This window comes from Arachis ipaensis, chromosome B10 (genome assembly GCF_059453495.1).
Source record: "Arachis ipaensis isolate K30076 ecotype BB chromosome B10, ASM5945349v1, whole genome shotgun sequence".
Classification (NCBI taxonomy): Eukaryota; Viridiplantae; Streptophyta; class Magnoliopsida; order Fabales; family Fabaceae; genus Arachis; species Arachis ipaensis.
Genome location: NC_142435.1, coordinates 1,266,420 through 1,289,627, shown reverse-complemented (window position 1 = coordinate 1,289,627; position 23,208 = coordinate 1,266,420). Strand labels below are relative to the sequence as shown.

Genomic DNA, 23,208 nt, shown 5'->3' with positions numbered 1-23,208 from the left:
TTGATTTGATTTTATTTATAAGTATCATATTTGAATGTGTTATGTAGATGAATATTATTTTTGCACTATCATTTCGATCTTTATATATTAAGGGACTATTTCAGAGAAAACTACACAAAAATTATATGTAAAAGCCAAACAAGTCCCATAGTATTGAGATGGGGATGGCATAACTTAAGAATTTAATAGAAACAAAAATAAAAGGAAAGCATGATATTGGTCAAAAGTAAATAAGCCAAAGAAAGGGATAAAGTATTAATCATGATTTATCATATATCTTAGTTGGGCAATGTGCTTGTGCCTTGTTAAATTTTCAGACAACTCCCAACATATTTTGATTGGTAGGTAGCAGGTAAAATAAATAAATAAACAACATACATACTCTCATCTTGATATATGTCCCATTTTGTTTTATTTTATATACTTCGACAGTTGGACTGGTAGTTCTGAAACCAAACTACTTTTCTACATCCTCATTACATTTCTCCAACTTAAATAATATTATGTCTTGAATGCAAAGTCTTAATTTAGTAGTCATCATATATATTTTATAATAAATATATTTAAATTTAAAATTTAATTAGATTAAATAATAGATAAAACTCTTAAAATTGTTTGTATTGATGTGCTGTAAGTAAATTTATAATATTTAAAATAAAAAATTGTCTAATTTATTTGATAAAATTACAAATACAAACAAATAGTCTTATCGATTTATCAAATACAAAATAAGAATCAAACCTTAAATTTATCGTAATAAAATAATGATTTACAATAAAAATAACAAATACATATTTTTTAAAGATTAATGCCTATATAAGATAATTATTTAATTCAATAAATGATTCATTCATTTCCATAGAAATGGAAATAGTTGATTCATCTTTAAAGAATTTTATGATAAAATAATTAGTTAGTCATAATTGATAAGGATATTAGGATGTTCATAAATAAAAAGATGAAAAAAAAAAAAGTAAACATAGCTGGATACTCACGTACAGTCGATTTCACGTGAAATTATATTTGAGAACCGTTAAATAATTTGATTAATTTGACTAAATTTTTATCTAATAGCTCTCAAGTATCAACTTCAGATGAAGTTGATCTTCACGTGAAGTCGATAAACTTCACGTGAAGTCGACTTCACCTGAGTTTTTCCCGTAAACATAATATTTATTTAAAAAGAAATAAAAAATGGTTTAAACTAAGAAACAAAAAGCTGATTCTCACAGTTTGAGTTTTTGTGTGCATTGTCATCATTCTTCTTCTTCTGTACGGTTCTCTTCAATGTATCACTGTGCTCTCTTCTCGTTCTCGATCGAATCATCCGCAACGGTTTCTTCGAGAATCTCACTCTCCTTACTGTAACTATTCTCAGCTTCCCCTCTCTTATTTCCATTTCCTTCATTTTTTTTATTTTGTTATATTTTTTTCTGTATCTACGATTTCGTTTCGTTTGGAAATTCATTTCTAAATGATCGATGGGCGAGAGGACGCCGGAATCGTCGGATCTGTTTCAACCACTGCTGCTGCGGATCACTCAATCCGATGGTGACGATGCCGCTGCCGCCGCTTCCGTCTCGCCTCTGTCGCGGTACTCGTCTTGCGGTGGCGAATCGGAGTTCGACCGTTACTGCAGTGCCGCTTCCCTCATGGGAACTCCTAGCGTCTGCGGCAGCGCCGTTACACTCTTCAATGATTTCTCCGACGCTGATTTCGCTAACGGTTTAGATAATTTCACTCTCGGCGGAGGAGGTAGGGCGGAGACGAATCACGACGATGATTGCGGGCGGAGCCTCCGGTACGGTTCTAGCGGATTGGAATTGTACGGAGATTGCAGTGATGAGCTCGCTATGACTGTGCTTGATTCATCGGAGTTGTTAGGGTTTAGTAATGATAGGATTGGGAATTGTGATAATAATGGTAGCGCTAGGGTTGAGGATAGTGAGAAGTGCGGGGTTGGTGATGGCGATGCGAGATCGGAAAGTGGAATGGATCAATTGGATGATGTGGAGAGAGCACAGGATGATGGGTTATCGGATTTGGAGGGAGAAGATTCAATGCGCATGGTAAGTAATAGTGAGGTAAAATTGGAGGGTGGATTGTGTGGTGAGGGTGAGGGATTGGATCAATTCGATAATTTTGGTGTGCAATTGAGGTTGGAAGACAAGGAGGAAAGAGAGAATGAGAGGGTTGAGGAGGGAGGGTTGTCCGATTTTGAGCATTCAGAGGGTGAGGATTCAATGTATAACTATGGAAGCGACAGCAGTGATGGCAATAGGAATGAGTCTTTTGTGGCGAAGAGTGTGCAATATCGCGAGGAATTGGAAGCACGGAACGAGAATCCATTGCTTATAAACTCCTCTGTGGCCTTTGGCTCAAATGACTTGGATGATTTTCTGCTAGATAATGATAGGTTTGATCAAAGTCCTGAGATGTCTGTTTTTTTCCGCGAGAAGCAAAAAAAGAACAATGAAGTTAGAAATGATGCAGTGAACTTTGACTCTGCGAGCTCAGTGGGTTTGGAAAGGGGTAAAGATGAAATGAACATGGTTGCTGTGAGTGAAAAAGTTGAAGAAATCAAAGATGAGCCTGAAGCAGTGAAAGAGGTTATAGATATTACTCCTGCAATGTGGCAGGTTCAAGGTGCCAATAAATTGAATAACGAAATGGATAGTTCTACGCATACCTTAACTGATTTTCCAAACACAGTCAATCCACAGGTCCAAGGTGTTGATGCATTGGTTAATTGTCCGAAAACATCTTCAATCACCATGTCATATGATGTATATTTGGATCCTATCACAGAAGGAGGTCTTCAGCACAAGGGTCTAAATGCTACTGATAGTGGAAATCTGGAGAAGGGGAATAAACACACCAAGAGTGAAATTAGTCAAATTACAACTGAGGCTAATCTTGCTCAACATGTCAAAAACACAGACTTGGGTAGTTCTATGGTCAGATTTGATCACTTTCCTGATAGCAGAGTTGATCAAAGTTCTTCCAATCCATCCAACCATATAGGGAATATGAATGGAAACACATTTGATAGTCATGAACGAATCTTACATCATTCAAATGTTGGAATGAGGCAAACATTAGAGAGTATTTCAACATTAACAGAGCATTTAGAAAAAACTCCTGCAAAATCTAAGGTGAGCAACTAGTACCCATGTGTTTCAAACTGTCATTTTATGCTGTATCCCTTACCTGATATATACTAACCATGCATAACATTCAGGAATTATTGATTGTGTTAGATTATTTGAATAAGTGTATATGTTAGATGAAAATGGCATTGTCATTCCTATTTTGCAACAAAGTTGCTATTTTACTGTTTGAGAAAGGATGTTTTACCCCCATCCCCCCATCTCTAATCTCTATCAGAAAAGGTTGTTTGAAATGTTGTCACAGACAAATGGTTTGAAGCACCTCACTTCTGCTGCACATTTGAGTTGTGTACTTGCGCATTTTGTCAATAATCATTAAATATTCTGCTCGGATGGATTCTCTATTGGGTTTAATATGTTCTACTAACTATTGCAGACAGAGGACTTTGAGTTGAATGAATTCTATGATGAGGTTGTTCAGGAAATGGAAGAAATTTTATTGGACTCTATGGATTCTCCTGGGGGTAGGCATTCCATGCATAATAGAATGATTGAATCACAATTGTCGATGCCTTCAAGAGATGGTGGGCTGACTGCTTCTACTTCTAGTATAGATAATGCTTACATGCTAGGTCAGCGCCCGGCAAGAATAGATAGAATTGAAGTTGTTGGTGCAAGGCAGAAGAAAGGAGATGTTTCTTTCAGTGAAAGATTGGTTGGGGTTAAGGAATACACTGTATATAAAATAAAAGTGTGGAGTGGTAGGGATCAGTGGGAGGTCGAAAGGCGATATCGTGATTTCCTTGGCCTCTATCGTAGCTTAAAAACCTTATTCAGCGAGCAAGGCTGGAATTTACCTTCGCCTTGGTCTTCTATTGAAAAGGAGTCTAAGATGTTTAGAAGCGCATCTCCTGATATTATTGCTAAAAGAAGTGTTCTCATTCAAGAGTGTTTACAATCTATTCTCCGTACCCGGTTCTATTCAAGTCTTCCAAGAGCATTGGCTTTGTTTTTATCCCCTCAAGATTCAGATCCTCTTTCACATGTGTCAAATGCACTAGTGTCTCGGTCTTCTTTCACAGGAGGAATCATTGGGAACTCTTCTACTTTGGGGAAAACCATATCACTTATAGTTGAAATTCCACCAAACAAATCTGTGAGACAGTTGTTAGAAGCACAGCATTACACTTGTGCTGGATGCCATAAGCATCTTGATAATGAGAAAACCTTGATTCAGGATCTTGTACAGACATTTGGCTGGGGGAGGCCCCGACTTTGTGAATACACTGGTCAGTTGTTCTGCACTTCTTGCCACACAAATGAGACTGCAGTCTTGCCTGCAAGGGTTTTGCATCATTGGGATTTCTCGCATCATCCTGTTTCTCAGTTAGCAAAGTCATATCTGGATTCTATACATGAGCAGGTAACTCTAAAACTAAAGCTTGCCTTTTAAATATTGTTTGTTTGTATGTTTGTTAATGTCCAAATATATGTATAATGTTTCTCTTCTCTATTTTCAGTGTAAAAAACAAGAATTTCCTATCCTAATTCCTGTCCAAGTATACAGTAAACACTGATATATTGAATATTGAATGGCCATCAGTTTGAATTATCATATGCATTTGGTGCAAATCTTGTAAAGTAATGCAAAACCAATTTGATTAATGGCTGTTAATGTCTGTACAGAATTAGATTTAATTGGCTTAGTACATGTGCATATTAAATTTCATGGTGTTTCATAGCTTAATTGTCCATATCCTTTCTCTGTGATTGGCTGCTGTTGACTTGTAAAGTTGAAATTCTTTCTATGGGGTTTTATAACCCCCCCCCCCCCCCAAACAAAAAAAAAAAAAACCTCTTTATGGGATCCCTAGGAAGTTCAAAGTAGTAAAAAAAAAAAAAATGCCCTAACCAGGGGATTGGAAGTATTTTTTATTAAAAAAATTGAGGATTCGAAGTAATATTTGTGTTGTTCAGCAAGGAGTTACTGTTACCTAATTCTGTAACAATCAATTCCTAGATACATATGATTCATAGATTCATATGATTTTCTTTTCCTTGCCAGAATGCCAGCCATTTTAACTCTCTATATTTTTAAATAAGTCTTCCCATTCACTTAAATTTTCACTGACAAATTTCTCTGCAGCCTATGCTTTGTGTCACTGCCGTGAATCCCTTCCTTTTGTTGAAGGTCCCAGCCTTGCGTCGTGTTATGAGTGTCAGGAAAAAGATAGGAATCATGCTTCCATTTGTTCGCTGCCCATTCCGGAGGTCTATCAACAGAGCACTTGGAAGCCGGAGGTATCTCCTTGAAAGCAATGACTTCTTTTCTCTCAGGGATTTGATTGATCTTTCCAAAGGAGTCTTTGCTGGTAAGCTTCTATTTCTTGTTCATTGCTTATTTGTACGTTAAATGGAATGGGAAGTTCATTTTTATTTCATTTCCATTTGTGTTTCATCTCTTCGGATGAATAAATGTGGTTTCACTACAATATATTTATATCTAAACCCTAGTTTTTCACCTACACATGCTTTGATGCATGCATGAAGAGAGATCCATCTGGTCAGAGCATCCGGATTTAAGATTAATTAAATCACCTATGCTGTAAATTAATGCACATTGCTTTATACTTTTCACTGAATTTTCATTTCTCTCTTTTGGTCACATGAGATGATGAGATAATAGAACTATCCTATTGATTATATATTTTAAATCAAACCAATGGTATACTGTGAAGTTTGTGTGCTGCATTTCCTATATAAAATGTTCCTGATGTATAACAACTGTTGTGCAGCACTTCCGGTTATGGTGGAAACTGTGTCAAGTAAAATCATGGAACACATTACTGACCAGTGTCTCATATGCTGTGATGTGGGAGTCCCTTGTAGTGGCCGACAAGATTGTAGTGACCCATCTTCTCTCATTTTCCCATTTCAGGTTTGTCTGCATGTAGCCTAAGATTGTCACAGAATTTGTTGTGGGTACCATAGGGATCTGGAAGTTAATTTATTCTAAAATTTCCTTCTATATTATTTTTATCAGCACTTCCATTGGGATTCCTTATACAATTGTTAGGTTTCAAGTAGCGAGTGGTATTCTTCCATTTGATATAAGATATTTTTGAGCCCAAATTTTATTTTTATTTCTATTATTATTAGGATAAAGGAATATGACACTTCTCATAGAATCACATTTTTCTTATGGAATTCTTCTGATCTACTCAAAACAACACTCTTAACCTGAGCTTAATTATGAGCAGGAAGATGATATCGAAAGGTGTAAAGCTTGTCAATCTGTTTTCCATAAGCGTTGCTTCAGAAAGCATGCGAACTGTCCTTGCGGCACACAGCTCGGATCAAACGAGACAAAGAGCTTAACTAAGATTCCAAGCCAGAAGGGAATTAGTGACTCAAGTGGAACCTTGGACTTGTTAGGGAGGGGACTTAGTTCTGCTGGGTTATCACCTAAACTACTCTCTGGGTTATTTTCCAGGGAGAAGCCAGAGAAGACCAGAGAGCATAAAGACGAAAATATAATATTAATGGGTTCATTGCCAAGCAATTCTTTATAATGAAAATTTATGCCCTATGTCTATATCTCTTGTTGATTAGTTGTACTATACATTTTTGTTGCATCTTATTCTTAACGATGTTTGTTCAATAATCACAGTTGTCTGTGTAGTCAATTTTGGGTCATCATTTCCTTTTGTAACAAAAATTTTTGTAGTGTTTAGGCTATTTTCTTTGGAGAAAAAGAAAAAAGGTCTACGCTGTTCTGTTCTGTTCTGTTCTTGTATTCATTTATTTGTTCTATTCATTATATAGCTTTATCAGATTTTGTACGTGCATTTGTTCTCATTGATATGATTGCTTAATTAGTTATGTACCTTCTTTCATGATGAACTTCCCAGTCCCACTGCTGGAAAAGATTCTTAGAACCAGACAATTATTTGGTTAAAAGTTATCTTAGACATTATTGATGTGGATATTCAGCGGTAAGTCAATGTATAAATGATTATGAACATTTAGTGATAATTTTGGTGAATGTCATAAGTAAACTTTTTGCCCCTCAAATTCATTAATAATGTAAATGAAATTTATAATCACTGATAGTAATTCTTTACTCTTGTCGGTAGATTCTTTAAAAATATTCATAATGGTATCTGGATAAAAGATGATCAAGCATAGTACTATGAAAAGTAAGAATAAGCACATGATAGTTTACCCTACATATCTTATTTTAGTGGTGGAAACTGGAAAGTGATTCCTCACTTTTAGGTAGGGCTGCAAGGGTTGGTTTGGAGCGGCCATAATTTCTTGGAAAATGTATTTAAATAAAATGACCAAAAGTTTAGCACTAGAAGTTCTTAAGATTTTATATTGAATATTAAATTTGGTGAGAGTAAATGGTATGAATTAAAAAAAAAGGAAATAGCTAAAAAGTACCTTAAAAACATTGGTTAAATAGAAAATTTTTATTCTTCTAATGTTAAAAACTTGAAAGAAAAATGTTTCTATTAAAAAAAAATTTGTTTGTGGTATCAAGGAACTTGTTAGCATGATCTTGCATATAATATATATATGTACATATGAAGTCAATTTATTAATAAAATTTTTATTACAAAGAAAAACTATTTCTTGAAGTCTTAATTCTTTGCTTGCACATCATATCCAACTTTGCCATAGGTAAGTGTGTTAAGCTAATATATAATAAAACAAACTTTTTGTGTGCTACATGGTGATAACATGTTCACTTTCGGTGGTCATTTTTGCATCACCATTCTTAATTGTAAAGTTATTACTTCACAAATATAGTTATATCCCAAAGAAAAAAAAAGAAAATTACACAAAAGAAAGACTGATATATTTAACTATATGAATATGAGTTCATACACTACATTGTGACTATTTTTGGTTGTACATTCCTTCTCTTCCTTATTCCTATGGAAAAAAAGAAAAAAGTAATATTCTTCAGAAAATCAAAGCTTGCTTAATCCTAATGCCAAAGTCATGTAATCTATCTTTATCTTTCTAGCTATCTAGAACATAGATATTTATCAGGGTACCGCGTTGACAGCACATAATGTTTCAGCTTCATTATCAAAGCAAATACACCATAGCAAGGAATATGCAGCAATGCCACAGCAAAGTACCTATCAATCAATCACAAGTCATAGAAAAAAATGGGTCAGCAAAATTGGTTAACTCTTGGCTCTATCAACATTCAACAGTTTTATAAACAAAAAGTTGTCTCTCGAGTTAATTCGTAAACTCTTGTAAGTTTAGGTCCGAAATCGAGTTTATGGCGTTACTAGTAAACTCAACAGTTGAGTTTAATGAATCAAATTTACCAAATATTCACGAGTTTGATTATTTGACAATGAAATGATAGTTTTAACAGTGGGAATGGGAAAAATAAGAGGAATTTCCCATTACAAAAATGTGCATATCTAGCAGAGAATATATTCCTTGGCATAAAATTCATACCATAATGGAGCATATGGAGATGACAAGTCAAGGAATGTATATGGCCACCTGTTTTTTTTAAGAGAAAAATAGTCATGTTAGAGGTTAAACTATGATGCATAAGATGTTTTCACAAAAGTGGAGGCCAAAATAACAATGAAGACTCATACCAGAGATAGATGCAAGCATGAACCATCCACTGGAAAATCACATATGTTACTGTCCACAGGCAAAAGTATCCAATTCGAAACCAAGGGAACGGCTGAAGAGGTGAAGGTAATTAGAAGAAGGGTAAGATGCAAAGAGAGTGAACAATTTCAATGGAATCAAATGCAGAAACTCACCAGGGAATTCAAAGCAGTATCACCTATGAGGAAAACAGCATTGATTGTGTGCATATTGATTATCAACTGCCACAGAAGAGTTTGTATATGGTTTAGCTTTAAAGTTCTCTAATGTGATTGAAGATATCATAGAAAATTCCTAGGTGATACTTACAAAATTTATGTTGTAATCTTTGATTGTTAGAAATGGAACAATTAGGAACCAAAATACACAATCAGTGAGCAATACAGCACCTGCATTCATCTGTTCACAAGTGAAGAAACAAAATAACAAGATCAATGCAAATGTACTAAGAACTGAGCTATAATTCTTCATTTTTCCAATTATTCAGAAAAGGGTATCATACAATCATTCTTGTAGTTGAATGAGTGAATATTGAAGTATACCTGGAATATTATTTGAAAGATATAACCCCAAGTTCCCGCATGTTGGCGAACGAGATGTTCCTTCGGGGCTGCTAAGATTTTATCTTGGTCGAATGCATTAGAACTTTGTGGAAGTGCAGGGTCACCATTGAATCCTTGCTCTGCATCTCCATCCACATTATCAACCTTATCACCTGTTGCTTTCTTATGATGCTGGTAACATCCATGAATGGAAAGCAAAGATCCAAGCTGCAAATTCAAGCACACAAAGGACAAATATACATAAGAAATCATGTACAAATATGATGATAGATAGATAGATAAGAGTGACATTAGGCCTTTCATACTTACCCCAAAATAAATGGTGATTGATGTAAAAGTCCACCTGTTTAAGAATCCACCAAAAAATGGAATGCAGAAGCTTGTAAGATAATTAATTAATACAGAAAGTGCTAAGAACAAACCACCTTGCCATAAATGTTGGTTGCTTAAGATGTTATCATAAATTAGGTAAGACAATGACTTTGTTTCTTCTGAGAATCTTTAAATATTCCTATGATTGATCACAAAATTATAAAGGCTTAACTTCAAGAGCACTAAATGGGAAAATGACATGCCAAATTCAAAGAACAGAGATTGCTAGCTAGGTTCACTATGGATTGAGGTTTTTTAAGATTAAATATGCTTCCTAAACTTGTGTTTAGTATCATGTATTGTACCAAAAGCACAATAAATGCAAAAACTCTAAAAAGTACCAAAAATTTCTAAGACAAAACTCATCAATAAGGAATGAGAACTTACTGAGTGTAATAGTAGAAAATGCGTCCTCCATCCACAGCAGCATTGACAATCAGAAGCACCAAAAGAATAATGAATGCAAGAACTCTAAAAGCCAGAAGCCATGCAGGGTGAACCCCTTTAAGGCAAGGCCTCCATGTCTCATCCTCATACAAAGTTGCTGAAGTTCTTTCTTCTTCTTCTTCTTCTTCTGCTTCTTCTTCAAGGTTTTCACCATTGCCACCATTACCATTGTTCCTTGCTGGTTTTTTCCTCACATGCTCATACTTCCAAATAAGAAATGATGAGAAGATTAAGGTAACAAGGATCCATATGGTACAAAGAAAGACCCTCCAGTTTAGCCAGTAACTCTGAGTGTTTGTCTTTGCAGTCATTATTGGCTGCCATGACCCTTTGGAAGTTCCTGTCAGAAAACTCATTTTGAGTCACTTTACTTTCTTCTTCTTATTGTGACTCTCAGATTTCTCACTGTTTTTCCACCTCCAATATGTTAAACAGTGTTTACAAAACACAAAAAAAGGGCTGAACTTCAAAGAATGAATGAACAAACTGAAGTAACACCAAAAAAATTGATTACTCTCATAAACCAAAGAACACAAAAATGTGAAAAAGTTTGAAACTTGTGAAGTGGGTTATGGACTTATGGTTCAAGTTCAATTTTTTAGCCCCTCATGCTAAAATTTAAGGAAAGGAGAGAGAACCCAAAACGGAAAGCAGAGGACTCTGCACCATAAACATCATGAAGAAATGATGAAGCAACAGAATGGGGAGAGAGAGAGAGAGAAAGAGAGAGAGAGTTTCTCATGAGTTTCTCATGCATTTTCACAAACAGAAGGAAGAGTTATCTAGTTGAAACTTGGGGGCCATTCAATGACTAAAAAGTTGAAACTCTTGACACATTTTTTGACTGCATTAAGCATAATTATTTGGATTACGTAGATATTCCAAACTTTGGGGTTGATTTATGCACATAAAAGAAACACCGACAGTTATAAGACTTGATTATTAAAAAATGTGAAAACAAAACAAAGGTGGCAATGTTTGTTTGAAGTGTTGTTCTTGTTAAGCAAGGAAAAAAAAGTTTGAAACTTGCAAGGGAAAGCAAAGGAAGGGAATTTGTTATGTTATGTTATGTATAGGTACGGGAAGAGAAGATGCTTTGCTTCTTAGCTTTTGTGTTCAGGAATCTACTCAGAAAGAGAGAGAATGTGAGACACACAGAAAGGGATGTTGTGCTTTCAGCACAAGCTTCTTCTTATTAACCCTTCTTTCTTGTTACTATGCTTTTCTCTTCTTATTAACTTTAAATTTTCATCTAGTCTAAATTTTTAAAATCTAATTCATATTCGGTAAAAATTCAATTGCAGTCAACTTCACATGAAGTAGTTGATTTTTTTTGTTATAGAAGAGGTAAAAGTGTTGTGTCGGGTTATGGATGATGGAGGTGCTACACCAATTTGTGGGATAGCATTTTGCTCAGATTTGGTGTTAAGAAATCGGACCCTCCGAGTTCTTTGTTTTTAAGTTTTTGGAAGCAAATCGGAGGGTCCGTTTTGCATGGAGAGAGGATCTGAAATTCACATAAAGTAAATCGGACCCTGCGATTTCTCCATGATCAAAATTTTTTTTGACGATTTACATGAAATCGGATGGTCCGTTTTCTCTGTTAATTTGCTTTTTGAATTAAGTTCAAGAAATCGTTGGGTCCGAATTGTGCATGACACCACACCAATGCTAAGCACCACTCCTCCCCATATCCAAGTCCAGCACCAGCTTTGCCTCCATAATCAAATTAAAAAGCGACATGAGGTTGATAATTAAAAATTATTAGATAAAATTTGGTGGAAATTCAGGTGCAGTCGACTTTTACGTGAAGTTGATAGTTAAGAGCGATTAGATAATTTGACTGATTTGACTAAATTTTCATCTAACGACTCTCAGCTATGAGTGAAGTCGACTGCACTTGAGTTTCCACCTAAAAATTTATTTAAATCAGTCAAATCATTTAACCGCTCAACTATCAATTTTATATAAAATTGACTGCACCTGAATTTTTACCATTTAAATAAGTCGTTTTAATAATTTTATATTCTAACGTAATTTTAGCTAATATTATTCAAATAATATCTATTTTTAAAAATTATATTTGACAAAAAATATTCAAACAAAAATTACATTAACCTCAATCCAATTTCAATCAAAATTTATTCTACAAAAACATATTAATAAATATTAATCCAAACACATACTATATATTCTATAGTTATTCAACTATTAATCTCTTGGATCTCTTGACGTAATGTAAAAAAAAAGTTAATTTTAATACACATATAGCATAAAATATTTTATGTAATTATTCAATTATATTTATTTTTTAAATAAATATTTACATAATTAAATATATATATATATATATAATTATTTTATATTAATAGTATATTAAAATTAAATTTATATGAAAAAACAGATAGCAAGAGAGCCAAAATAATTGGTAACTTTATATTTTTAAGAAGTTAAATAATTGTGTTTATTAATGCAATAATATAAAACTATATTTTGTAGCATTTTTTTTTAATGCTTAAAGTGTGTAGAAATTAAAATACTAAATCCTTCGGTTGTCAAGAAATTAAAATACCGCCAATAGTTCAAATGACATAGTTTTTCCATACTCAATTAAGAGGTTGCGAATTCGAGTCTTCTATCTTTGGTAAAAAAAAAATTAAAATACAAAATCATTTTTTTTTAAACTACCAAAAAATTTGATTGCAGAGTTGATATCTTACATATATCCATGCAAATGATAAAATAATCCAGAAAAGGCATGCATGTGTTTACACCTTACCAGTTAGATTCTGTATTATTTTTATTTTTTTATTTCCATTTTGTATTTTGTGACAGAGAGAGACACATAGAAGAAAGGGACCAGACATTGGGACAACATGTGTAGTATGGATTTTGTATTGGGAATGCTCTGCAGTGGAGATCCATGCCCTAGATTTGTTGTCTTTCTTAATTCGTTTTTTCTGATAAACCAAGTAAAGTGCTTAACCAACCGAGAAAGACATGCCACATACCATTAAAAATTACTAAATAATATGTAAAAATTAATTATGAATGTTAATAATACTAAGATAATTATGTGTGATTGTGGAGCTAATAAAAAATGGATAATTCTTTATGACAATAACTGTGTGTTTATTAGTCGATCGAGTGGTCAGCTCACTCATTCGATTAAACAAGTGTCGGGGGTTCGAATTTCGCCTTATGCATGTAGACCCTTAAATGGAGCTTAGATTCGCGACGGATTAGTTTTTGATCTATCGAGTTGGGGGATACCGTGGACAATAAAAAAAAAAAAGTTCTAAAGGTTTTTTTTTTGTTCTCATGTACCTTATGATTTTTTTTTCTAATTTTGGGTGTGTTTATAATTTAAGAAAAAATAAAAAATGTATGATAATCTTAAGAAAAGTGTGGTTTTGAGATGATGATTAAATGGTATATTTAAGTGTATGGAGACTTTAATGTTTATGGATTATGATATGATTATGATGGTTGATCCCAAATGATTCATCAATAATCTTAGACTATGGTGTCTTATAGTGGGCCTCATGGTGAAAAAGACACACAAATGAAATTGCAATCTACAAGGGATAGATTATTATTACTACTACATTATTTTGGGAATGAAATAAGGTTAGTTTAGTTTAGTATAATATAATGCTAGATTATAATTAAGTTAGGTTGGTCTAATAATTATTTTATTAATCTATTTAAGTAAGTATTAAAAGTTTGAATTCTATTTTATATATACGGTAATTTATTAGTTAATAATAAATTTTTAAATAAAACTCAGTATTACAACAAATTAATTCTTAATATGTTAAATTAAAAATTAAATAAAAAGACAAATATATATATATATATATATCGTGAGATTATATTATAGAGAGCATAATGATCATAGAAAAGACTCACGAGATTGTTGATGCTTTTGGGACAAACAATGGAGTGGGTCCCACGATTTAGACAACCTTGACTTCTTGGAATTGTTAGAACAACAGTGACCACTCACCATCATCATCCACATAATCCTAGTGGAATATTTAATTATTTATTTATTTTTAAACTATTATATATGGTGGAATCTGGAATGTTTGCAATTTACTATAAAATTTTGAATGAAAATGACTCCACCAAAAATGGCCTGCCACATAATGGGTTAGGTAATTAAGCTTGACAACTAATTTTCATTGTATAAATCTATTAAAAACTTAATGTATTTAAGTAATTTCATTGTTTAAATATATTAATTTTTTAATAAATTAAAAAATAAAAGAGATAATTATTTTTCTTTCTTTTATGTGTTTTACTAGTTAGGGTGTATTAAATAAAGATTATAGTATGGTGTAGAATTTATTGAAGAAGACATGCAAAGAAATTACATGTATATTATAAGAATGCAAACTAATTGTATTGTTTTCTTCATAAAAAGTTCAATTACGAAGGGGCAAACAGAATAATCAATATTTGTAGTATTTGCAATATTTAGAAATTTTCGAATCTAATTGCTTGCATGGGTGGTCCTAATATAAGGGCAGTGCTACGGTGATGAAATGAAGAATTTTCTTTTCATGCTGAAACTAGGTGGAGTGCATGGATATTAGACGCGTGTAAAGATGTTTCCCAAGACAAAACAAATCTGACGGAAGCAGAGAAACAACAGGCTTTAACTTGTCAAAGTGATTAATAAGTTAGGTAGTAGATTATGTTAATTAAGGTGGTTAAGTGTTTGGGCCAATTTGATTTGAAGCCCAAAAATTTTTTTTGAAGCTATGTTATGCGTTGAAGAAAAATAGATTGGGATGCTCTCTGGGCTTACTCTCAACAATAATAATAATAATAATAATAATAATAATAATAATAATAATAATAATAATAATAAGTGTTGGAACCTTGGAAGAACTAGGGTAACCCACGCTGTAACGATTTCAGGAAGGGGAAGGGTGACGGGCATAGACAGTGATAGGGCGAAAAAATGGAAGGGTACAAAGGGATACGAGCAAGAGCGGCGCTGATTTATGTCCAAACCATTTACTCCGGTAAGTTTTTCTAACAGAACAGTTTAATTTTGTACATTGAAGATAATGCTTGTTACCGTTGAAACCCCGTTGCCTCAAGACAGCGCTTCCTTAAACCCTTCTTTCAGGTTTCAACTTTCACCAGTTCATCCAATCCCAACAATAAGATCTGAATAGAGGAAGACAGAAAAGAGAAGACGAAATTCAAGAATCAGAGTCCTCTTTTTGGCCATCGAAATTGTAAGTTTTCATCTTCTACTTATTTTTGAGGATGTGATGAAAAATAAGTATATGCAGTTGATACCAAGTTTTCTTTATTTGTAAGTTTTATGGGGAATTTGTTGCTAATTCATATAATTTGTGATGTAAATTATTTTTCTGAAGTAATGATGGTTGAGAATAATTTTTAGAAATAAAAAGAAGTTGTTATTGTTGCTGAATGGTTGATTGTAAAATTGTTTAGACTAAGTTGATGAGTAGTTTGTGATGTCAGATATTTTTGCTGCATGTTGATGAGTAATTGTTTATGAAATATCCTATTATGCCACTGCAGTATTGTATTTTCGTAATTAATGAATCACAATGGTGACGAGATTTGTTGTTGCTGTGTTACTGAGCAGTTACTTTTATTATTTATCTTGATGGAAATAATCTTCCAGGGTATTCGTTGTTGAATTTAGTGAACTCCAAAATTTACTGAGAATTTTGAATGGCTGAGAGTGGATATGAATTGTCGGATGAAGAAGCCGATGAGTATCGAGATGTATTGCAGTTGAGTAAGGAAGATATAATGAACAAGGCATTCCGTAGCGATGAAGCAGCATATGAATTTTACAGGATGTTAGGCAAATGTTTTGGTTTTGGTATTCGAAAGGGTGACTCGGGAAAAGATGACAGTGGAAGGGTTATTCGTCGTAGATTTTTTTGTAATAGAGCGGGCCTGAGAGAACGTCGTCACTATGATAGGCTAGATAGGCAGAGAAGTCATAAACCGGAAACGCGGACAAATTGTGAGGCAAAGTTGTCAATCTACCTTGATGTGGTCAGTGGTATATGGAGGGTGAGAAAAATAGTATTGGATCATAACCACGATTTAACTCCGACATATATGGTTCATATGATGACGAATTTTAGAGAAATAAATTGTTCCGCTAAGGCACAAATATCTGGTATGCAGGCTCATGGTGTTCCGACGTCTAAGATTTTGGGGTATATGGCTGGACAGTCTGGTGGCTATTCTCTAATGGGCTTCACTAAGAAGGATGCTTACAATTATATTAACAAGGCTAAGCGTGCAAAGATTATTGATGGGGACGCTAACGCCGCTGTTGTATACTTGGAGGGGAAAGCGGGGGCTGATCCGATGTCGATGGCTAGGTATAATCTTACTAAGGATAATATGCTAGCCAATATGTTTTGGGCGGATGGTGGCAGTAGAGTTGATTACCAATACTTTGGGGATGTTCTAGCCTTTGATTCGACCTACAAGAAAAATAAATATCAGAGGCCGCTGGTGATATTTTCTGGTGTGAATAACCATAAGCAGACGACAATATTTGGGTTTGGCGTGGTGTTAGATGAAAGCGTTGGGTCTTATAAGTGGTTGCTGGAAAATTTGTTGGAAGTCATGTGTAACAAGAAGCCGTCGGTTGTCGTCACGGATGGCTGTGATTCAATGAAAGCTGCAATCAAGTCTGTTTTTCCGGAGGCAACGCATCGATTGTGTGCTTGGCATATGGAGAAGAATGTAACCGCTAATGTGAAGGAAGAGGGACTACGACAATGTTTCACCCGGTGGCTGTATTCAGAAATGGAAATAGATGAATTTGAGGCTGAGTGGGATGATGCCATTGAAGAGTATGGGTTGCAGAACAGTTTTTGGGCCAAAGAAACTTTTCAGAAGAGGATGATGTGGGCTAATGCGTATTTACAGGACAAGTTCTGTGCAGGGTTTCGGACAACATCCCGGTGCGAAGGCATTAACGCATACGTGAAGAATTTTCTTAAGTCTAGGCACAGTCTCCTTGATATGGTTAAAAATTTGGAGTTGGTCGTGCGAGAGTACCGAAATAACGAATTAGTTGCACAATTTAGATCACTCCATGGGATGCCAGTAATGACAACTTGTTTGGATCCTCTTGAAAGGTATGCTGCAGATGCATACACACGGGAGATATTCGTTGATGCGAAGAAGGAAATAGTGGGTGTCGGTGCAGTTAATTTTGTAGCTAAGATAAGACGTTCAACTACAATGGTGTACACGTTGGAGGAATACGGTGACCCAGGTAGAGAGGTGATTGTCCTGTACGATAGGGTTTCAAGGAAAATGGAGTGCGCATGCAATTTTTGGAAGCAAAAGGGAATACCTTGTAGGCATATGTTTTTTGTAATGAAGCATGAGCACTTGACTCGAATTCCTGATAGCCTGGTTCTGAAGAGGTGGCGAAAGGATGCAAAGTCGTTGGATAAGTATGCTGAGATCACGGAAGTTGGTAGTGAAATTGGTTTCTTGTTGCGCCATGGTGCACTTCATGCAGCCGCACAGTGGATGCTTTATGTTGGAGCCAGGAGCCCTTTGTCTTTCACACAGGCGCTTAAAGGTCTCCATGCGCTGTGTCAAGAACTGGATAGAGGCCCTGAAAATGGGGGTCAGAAGAAAGCTCTTGATATGGTTGACTTACACGACCCTGTTGTTGCGAAGACTAAGGGTGCCCCTCGTGTGAGGAGGCAGGGCGGACGGAAGAGGCGCTGCACCCGTTGCCGCAAAACGGGTCACACAAAACGACACTGCAACGCCGACCGGTCCTTTGTTTCCAAATCTGAAGAGAGCAAAGATTTTCAGGCTACAACTTTAGGGTCGGAGGAGTCTTCACCGACGGAATGGGTGAGAACACCGCATACCCATGTTGATTGTAGCAAGCATAGTTTTCCTTTTAAAAAATTAGGTGTTTTTGTTTCCTTACGATGGCCTCATTCAGCTGTTTGGCGTGCAGATCCGATTCGAACAAGGGAAGAAAGGTGTTACCGGTCCCAATAATTTGTGTGCACCGATTTGGCTGGAGGCATCAGGTTCGAAGATTACCTCACAACATGAAATTTCTGCTGCAGCTGGACATAAGGAGACTATGGAATGGGAGCCGAACACGATAAGTAACACCGACGAAGTAATAGCACAGGTATGTGGTTTTTGTTTCCTAGTCGTACTCAAATAACTGACTTCTGCACTCATGTTCTAATGGCACGTTAAAATAGATGTTCAAACCAGAATTGAGTAATTATGTTTACTTTTACCTATGCAGCTGATGACTGAAATAACTTATCTCAGTTCAAGATTGGGTTCGAGCTCCGCAGCATAAATAGTTGTCCAATTCGGTGTTCCTTAGAGAATTCTGTTTCGTGTGATAATAGAAGTGGTTTATGGTCTTTGTTATTTTAAGTGTTAGTTCTTATATATGCTTGAGTTTATTATTTGCTGGGTAAAAAGAATGGCTACTTAAGTGCCAATGAAATGTAAATTCAAGCACTGATTAATGAGATGTGGATCACTTGTTATATGTTTAGGGTGGAAAATTCTTGCAGGGAAGTATTTGCTATTTGTGTACGTTCGTTACATGAAGTGTGTCTAATAGCCTTGTTTTGATGGTAGCATGAAGTGCAACTAGCATCTGAGGAGACCATTGAAAGATTAACATGAGAGTAACGAAGTGAATACACGAATTAGTAATGGGTAGGCGTAAATTAATTAAGACTCTTTGATATATCATTGAGGATTAACATGAGATTACTGAATCCAATAGTATGACTAGTAACAGTAACGCGTAACATAACTTTTGATAGTCTTCCATTTGCTGGCAGATCCACCTCCATTTAGTATGCCATTGTTGTTACTTGACAGTATAGCGTTATCATAAATTACTTTCAACTGTTTTTAACCAGCCTTGTTCTATTGAAGAGCAAAAAAATGCAGGCATGTTCTATTTGAGTTTTCGTGCTAGCGGTGGTAAGTTAAAATTTTTAAAGGCTTTAATCAAGGAAACTAGCTAGTGAACATTCAATCGCGACTTCTGATTACAGTCTTTATAAGTGGTTAGAATTGAGTCTATGGTACCATAGACTAAATATTTCACTCGCTCATGTTTTCCATGTGCATGGGTTGTTAACAAATGTAATATTAAAACTAGTTATTCCTCGGGAGGTTGGTTCAATCACTTGGACTACTTTCCATCGGCAGGAACAAGTGTACTTACTGAATATGGAGTAGCATTTCATATACAATTTGTATCTACAGAGGAACATTCACATCATCCTATACGATTACTTTGACTTCTGAGTACAATAGTGACCAACAATTACAATCCAAAAAATTTCATCAGGCGCATGTATGGGCACAAAAAAAAAATTAAAGCAAAGCAGATCTCTGTTGACGCATTTAACTCCAACTAATGTTACCCCAATAGGTGCGGTCACACGACAAGGTTGGTTGTACCCAGATTGTGGTTCTGTCACTCTAAGTAAAAAAATTCACTACCTACAAAAGTGTCTAACCAAGACCAATTCCTATTACCAAAGATCCATTAAAGCATTCCATACTGCATTCAACAACCCAAAAAAGTTTATACTTTCAGCCACATATAACCTAGGGACTTAGTGGCCCCACAGGACTACGGGTCCTCTTTCTTGGTCTAGCTCCTTTCAAGTAAGAGCATATCATATTCGTGTCCCAGAATTGAACCGCTTTTTGTTGAACTTCTTCGGAGATTGGGTTGTGCTCACCCATAACTAGATCAACAGCAATGGTCATTCTGGTGTGTTCATTGATCACCTGTAAGGCATACACATAATGGTAACACATACATTCATTACAACCACATGTACTAAAACCCACATCTTTTACATCAAAGAAAGCAATTTGGTAAAGTCTTTAATTATCCAACCTGAAGGTCATAAGATGCCCATAAATCGTACTGGATCATCCACTCTGCAACCCAAACTCCGCAGTCGTTGCTGCGAACGCAGAAATTATGGTTATAAAGAGTAAATTAACCACGGCAGATACGAAAGTGATATAGAGTTCACAGCATACGAGTCGGCTGCCTGTTGAGAAATCTGTGGCTCCTGGATCCTAAACTTGGAGATAGACTTCGGCACAGTCGTCTTGCCGAAGTATGAAGACGTCTCCGACAACAACAGCTCAAGTAACCGAGCCTACAGTGATTTGTGACATATATATTGTTATAAGCATGGGTGGTATGAGTCTTAAAAATTATGAAGAAAAGGGGAACCAATTTTGCTTATTGTTGAAGGGGCAGTCATGTCCTTGTATCAATAGAACAAAGTCTATAACTAAGTTGATATAAAAAAAATTGGAAAAGGAGAAGGAAATTAGACTAGAATAATATGTCAGAGTAACTCACGACTTCCAGCATTTTATCTATTCGAGCCTGTCGGTCCACACTAGACTTTAATGAATCTAGATAAATCAAATTTTCATCCCACATGTCAACAATCATCAAATACCAATGGCCTCGCATGTGGAGCGGAACATAAATCTGCACCAAGAGGGACCAGAGGCAGTCAGATTGCAACTATTACTTCTTCCTAAACGGCTAATAAATTTCTTAGGTCTAACAAGTATCACCTTCAATAAATTGTCGGCGAACCCCGTGTACTTTGCTACGATGTAATCAAGAGTTGCCTTGCAGTGGTGGCCTGGGTTACTAGCAATTTGCTGCAACAATTATCATTTGGGGGACGGAAGCTCATGAATGAGTTTTACTGCCAAAAAAAACCACAGATCATTTTGCAAAAACAAAATGTAACCGGTTAAGAAAATCACCGCAAAGGTGGTTGGTAGCCACCACCGTCGTTTCTCAGCCTTATTTGAGGAAACCATTGCTACGACAAGGTTGATAACCTACGTGTGGGTCAATTTAGCCGCAAACAATTAGCGAATGTAATCTGAAACAACGAAATTATGTTGCGATGAAATTAATGAGTTGGAGTTGCTTACGTCGTCAACGACCTCCTCTCCAGGGCGTAATGTCAAGAGGGCTTCCCTATTCCCGATGCAATGTTCATTTTCCACCAGGATTTCGCTGACAGGTCGACATAACGAGGAGAAAACCGTGGTCAGTAGGGAAACTAGTTTCTGATGCTAAAAAAAATTGTGCACTTCTAAAGAAGACAACCCTAATTATGTAACGGCTTACCTCGGTGATAGCCCGTTGCCGAAGATGTAGGCTGCAACAGCGAGTTCGTGGCCGACAAACTGCATCCCTGGCGGGGGCCAGAATGAGAGGTCCAGGCACTGCCTCGCGATCACGGTGTTGGATTTTAGGAAATAAATTTTCATAAGTATGTTAGTATTGTGGCCCAACAAGAATATACCATTAAGAAACCCAAACATGCTACGAAAGAATATTTCATTTGCATAGGAATACATAAACAGTTGACGGTTTCCGCGGTAAACAACCCAAGCGGAAAAAAAAATAAAGGGATCCATACAATAGTGATTAATAACAAATGCATTCCAATCAGATTATGACAAGGCTATTGGGCCTAACTGAATCCACCTAGGGCCCAAGATCTATTAGTGGCCCCTGAAACCGCAATGGTAACCATACTGGACTTGCAAATGTTGTGCAAAAAACTTAACCAAAAAATTTCAAATTCCAAATTTGGCATATATGCTGGCCCAAGAAAAAGGTTAAAGAGGCCAAAAACTTGGCCAAAGGAAGTAGACAAAAAAAAAATTATCCCAGACCCAAAATATTTCTTCATTTCGACATCAATGATGAAAACTAAACAAGAAGAACATAAAGAATCAAATCAATGTTCATCCAGGGTTTCCATGCAGTGTTTCATGTACCTTTGGAGTCTCCTCCGACTTAATGTCCGCGCTCCGGTGTGTGTAAAATGTCCATGGAGAGCCAGGACCTGTTGACCTTATGTTTCTTATGAGGTCTTCTGAGGAATTCCCTTCATCTTTAAATGAAAGCTTTCTCTGCGATGAACGAAATTACATATACATATGTATTCTAATACGACGAAAAATTTCTTTTAAAAAAAGGTTAAAATAACACGAATCGAAAATCATTTTGAGAAATAAAAACCTGTAAGTTGAGTTCTGATGCTGGTTGGCGTGTGCCGGCTTTTCCCTTGTTGACCCTCGACATCCTTGTAGGCGTTTGGCCCGATAAACCCCGGGCAACGTCCACTTGTTCTGGTGGAGGACACTGTTGGCGTGTCGGAGCTTCACCTGAGAGAGTTCCGGCATTCGCCACCACTTTCACCGGCTCCTGAAGTGTTCCATTTTTACCGTAAATATCCACGCCTGAGGGATGCAAGTTTAGATTCAGATCCATCTTAGGTTTCTTGTCACAAGAAGCCGGTACATTCAAAGATGCTAGAAGTTCCAGCACTCGACCGTGCTGTGCCACAACTGCCGTTAAGGCTTGTATTTGGTTCGCCTGCGTCGTCAGGATCCCCAAAATCATGTTATCTCCAGTTGATGCTTTCTGCACAACGTTGACAGAAGGGAAGCACGTCACTTTACCCATGTGTAAGTGATGCTTAGACGGGTGATAAGAAGCGAAAAGTAAAAAGAAACCTTAGCATTGCAGAAAAAGAACAACATTGTCATACCTGTGTATGATCAGCTACACCACTGACTGCATCGTCCACGGTGGTTACAGGCTCCAGAGATTCATCCTTGGTTCCTCTCTTTCGACGCTTCACCGCCTCCTCAACGCTCTTCTCTTTCTGTAACTCCATCAGGAACAGTACAAGCAACTGCACAATAGAGTGAGAGTACAGTGGGTAAGGTAAGAAGTGTGCTTAAGAAGAATCCCAATAACATCGCAGTTTGTAAACAGGAGACACGTGTGACTAATAAAAAATGAAGGCAATGCTAATTGTATTTACCTAACGTCATCAAGAAGGGCCCAATTCTACTCATACCGCATAGCCAACCCCATGTTTGGGTATCTTATTCGTGGGTTTTTTTGGGAACAATGGAGCGTAATGGGCCGAAGGACGTCATATCTG

The 23,208-nt window shown here is 36.0% G+C and overlaps 4 protein-coding genes across 4 annotated transcripts; 2 read left to right on the top strand and 2 right to left on the bottom strand.

Moving 5' to 3' along the window:
* Positions 1–1,230: 1,230 nt before the first annotated feature.
* LOC107622162 (uncharacterized) lies at positions 1,231–6,952 on the top strand. Its single transcript, XM_088502904.1, has 5 exons — positions 1,231–3,155; positions 3,547–4,533; positions 5,257–5,482; positions 5,906–6,048; positions 6,371–6,952. Exons 1-5 carry the CDS (start codon positions 1,482–1,484, stop codon positions 6,680–6,682), a joined length of 3,342 nt encoding a protein of 1,113 aa, XP_088359030.1. The 5' UTR covers positions 1,231–1,481; the 3' UTR covers positions 6,683–6,952.
* Positions 6,953–7,952: 1,000 nt separating this feature from the next.
* LOC107622165 (uncharacterized) lies at positions 7,953–11,400 on the bottom strand. Its single transcript, XM_016324056.3, has 8 exons — positions 10,088–11,400; positions 9,638–9,671; positions 9,308–9,535; positions 9,075–9,164; positions 8,921–8,986; positions 8,747–8,838; positions 8,598–8,645; positions 7,953–8,263 (listed from the first exon to the last, which is right to left on the bottom strand). Exons 1-8 carry the CDS (start codon positions 10,501–10,503, stop codon positions 8,146–8,148), a joined length of 1,092 nt encoding a protein of 363 aa, XP_016179542.1. The 5' UTR covers positions 10,504–11,400; the 3' UTR covers positions 7,953–8,145.
* Positions 11,401–15,871: 4,471 nt separating this feature from the next.
* Positions 15,872–18,518, top strand: LOC107622873 (protein FAR1-RELATED SEQUENCE 5-like). The gene is made up of 3 exons (XM_021113195.2): positions 15,872–18,046; positions 18,141–18,338; positions 18,462–18,518. The coding sequence occupies exons 1-3, from the start codon at positions 15,872–15,874 to the stop codon at positions 18,516–18,518; spliced, it is 2,430 nt and encodes an 809-aa protein (XP_020968854.1).
* Positions 18,519–19,798: 1,280 nt separating this feature from the next.
* LOC107624248 (uncharacterized) lies at positions 19,799–22,935 on the bottom strand. The gene is made up of 11 exons (XM_016326733.3): positions 22,807–22,935; positions 22,275–22,679; positions 22,031–22,165; positions 21,372–21,469; positions 21,173–21,257; positions 20,999–21,076; positions 20,801–20,890; positions 20,577–20,711; positions 20,246–20,367; positions 20,097–20,166; positions 19,799–19,984 (listed from the first exon to the last, which is right to left on the bottom strand). The coding sequence occupies exons 1-11, from the start codon at positions 22,933–22,935 to the stop codon at positions 19,799–19,801; spliced, it is 1,533 nt and encodes a 510-aa protein (XP_016182219.1).
* Positions 22,936–23,208: the final 273 nt, after the last annotated feature.

Coding starts and splice junctions, on each gene's coding strand:
- LOC107622162 (XM_088502904.1), top strand. CDS start 1,482: ATGGGCGAGAGGACGCCGGAATCGTCGGATCTGTTTCAACCACTGCTG. Junction 3,156..3,546: donor AAACTCCTGCAAAATCTAAG/GTGAGCAACTAG, acceptor TAACTATTGCAG/ACAGAGGACTTTGAGTTGAA. Junction 6,049..6,370: donor CTCTCATTTTCCCATTTCAG/GTTTGTCTGCAT, acceptor AATTATGAGCAG/GAAGATGATATCGAAAGGTG.
- LOC107622165 (XM_016324056.3), bottom strand. CDS start 10,503: ATGAGTTTTCTGACAGGAACTTCCAAAGGGTCATGGCAGCCAATAATG. Junction 9,536..9,637: donor CAATCACCATTTATTTTGGG/GTAAGTATGAAA, acceptor TTGAATTTGCAG/CTTGGATCTTTGCTTTCCAT. Junction 8,987..9,074: donor AAGATTACAACATAAATTTT/GTAAGTATCACC, acceptor CTTCTGTGGCAG/TTGATAATCAATATGCACAC.
- LOC107622873 (XM_021113195.2), top strand. CDS start 15,872: ATGGCTGAGAGTGGATATGAATTGTCGGATGAAGAAGCCGATGAGTAT. Junction 18,047..18,140: donor AGTCTTCACCGACGGAATGG/GTGAGAACACCG, acceptor GGCCTCATTCAG/CTGTTTGGCGTGCAGATCCG. Junction 18,339..18,461: donor CCGACGAAGTAATAGCACAG/GTATGTGGTTTT, acceptor TTACCTATGCAG/CTGATGACTGAAATAACTTA.
- LOC107624248 (XM_016326733.3), bottom strand. CDS start 22,935: ATGGAGTTACAGAAAGAGAAGAGCGTTGAGGAGGCGGTGAAGCGTCGA. Junction 20,368..20,576: donor TAGATAAAATGCTGGAAGTC/GTGAGTTACTCT, acceptor AAATCACTGTAG/GCTCGGTTACTTGAGCTGTT. Junction 20,167..20,245: donor TCTCAACAGGCAGCCGACTC/GTATGCTGTGAA, acceptor CTGCGTTCGCAG/CAACGACTGCGGAGTTTGGG.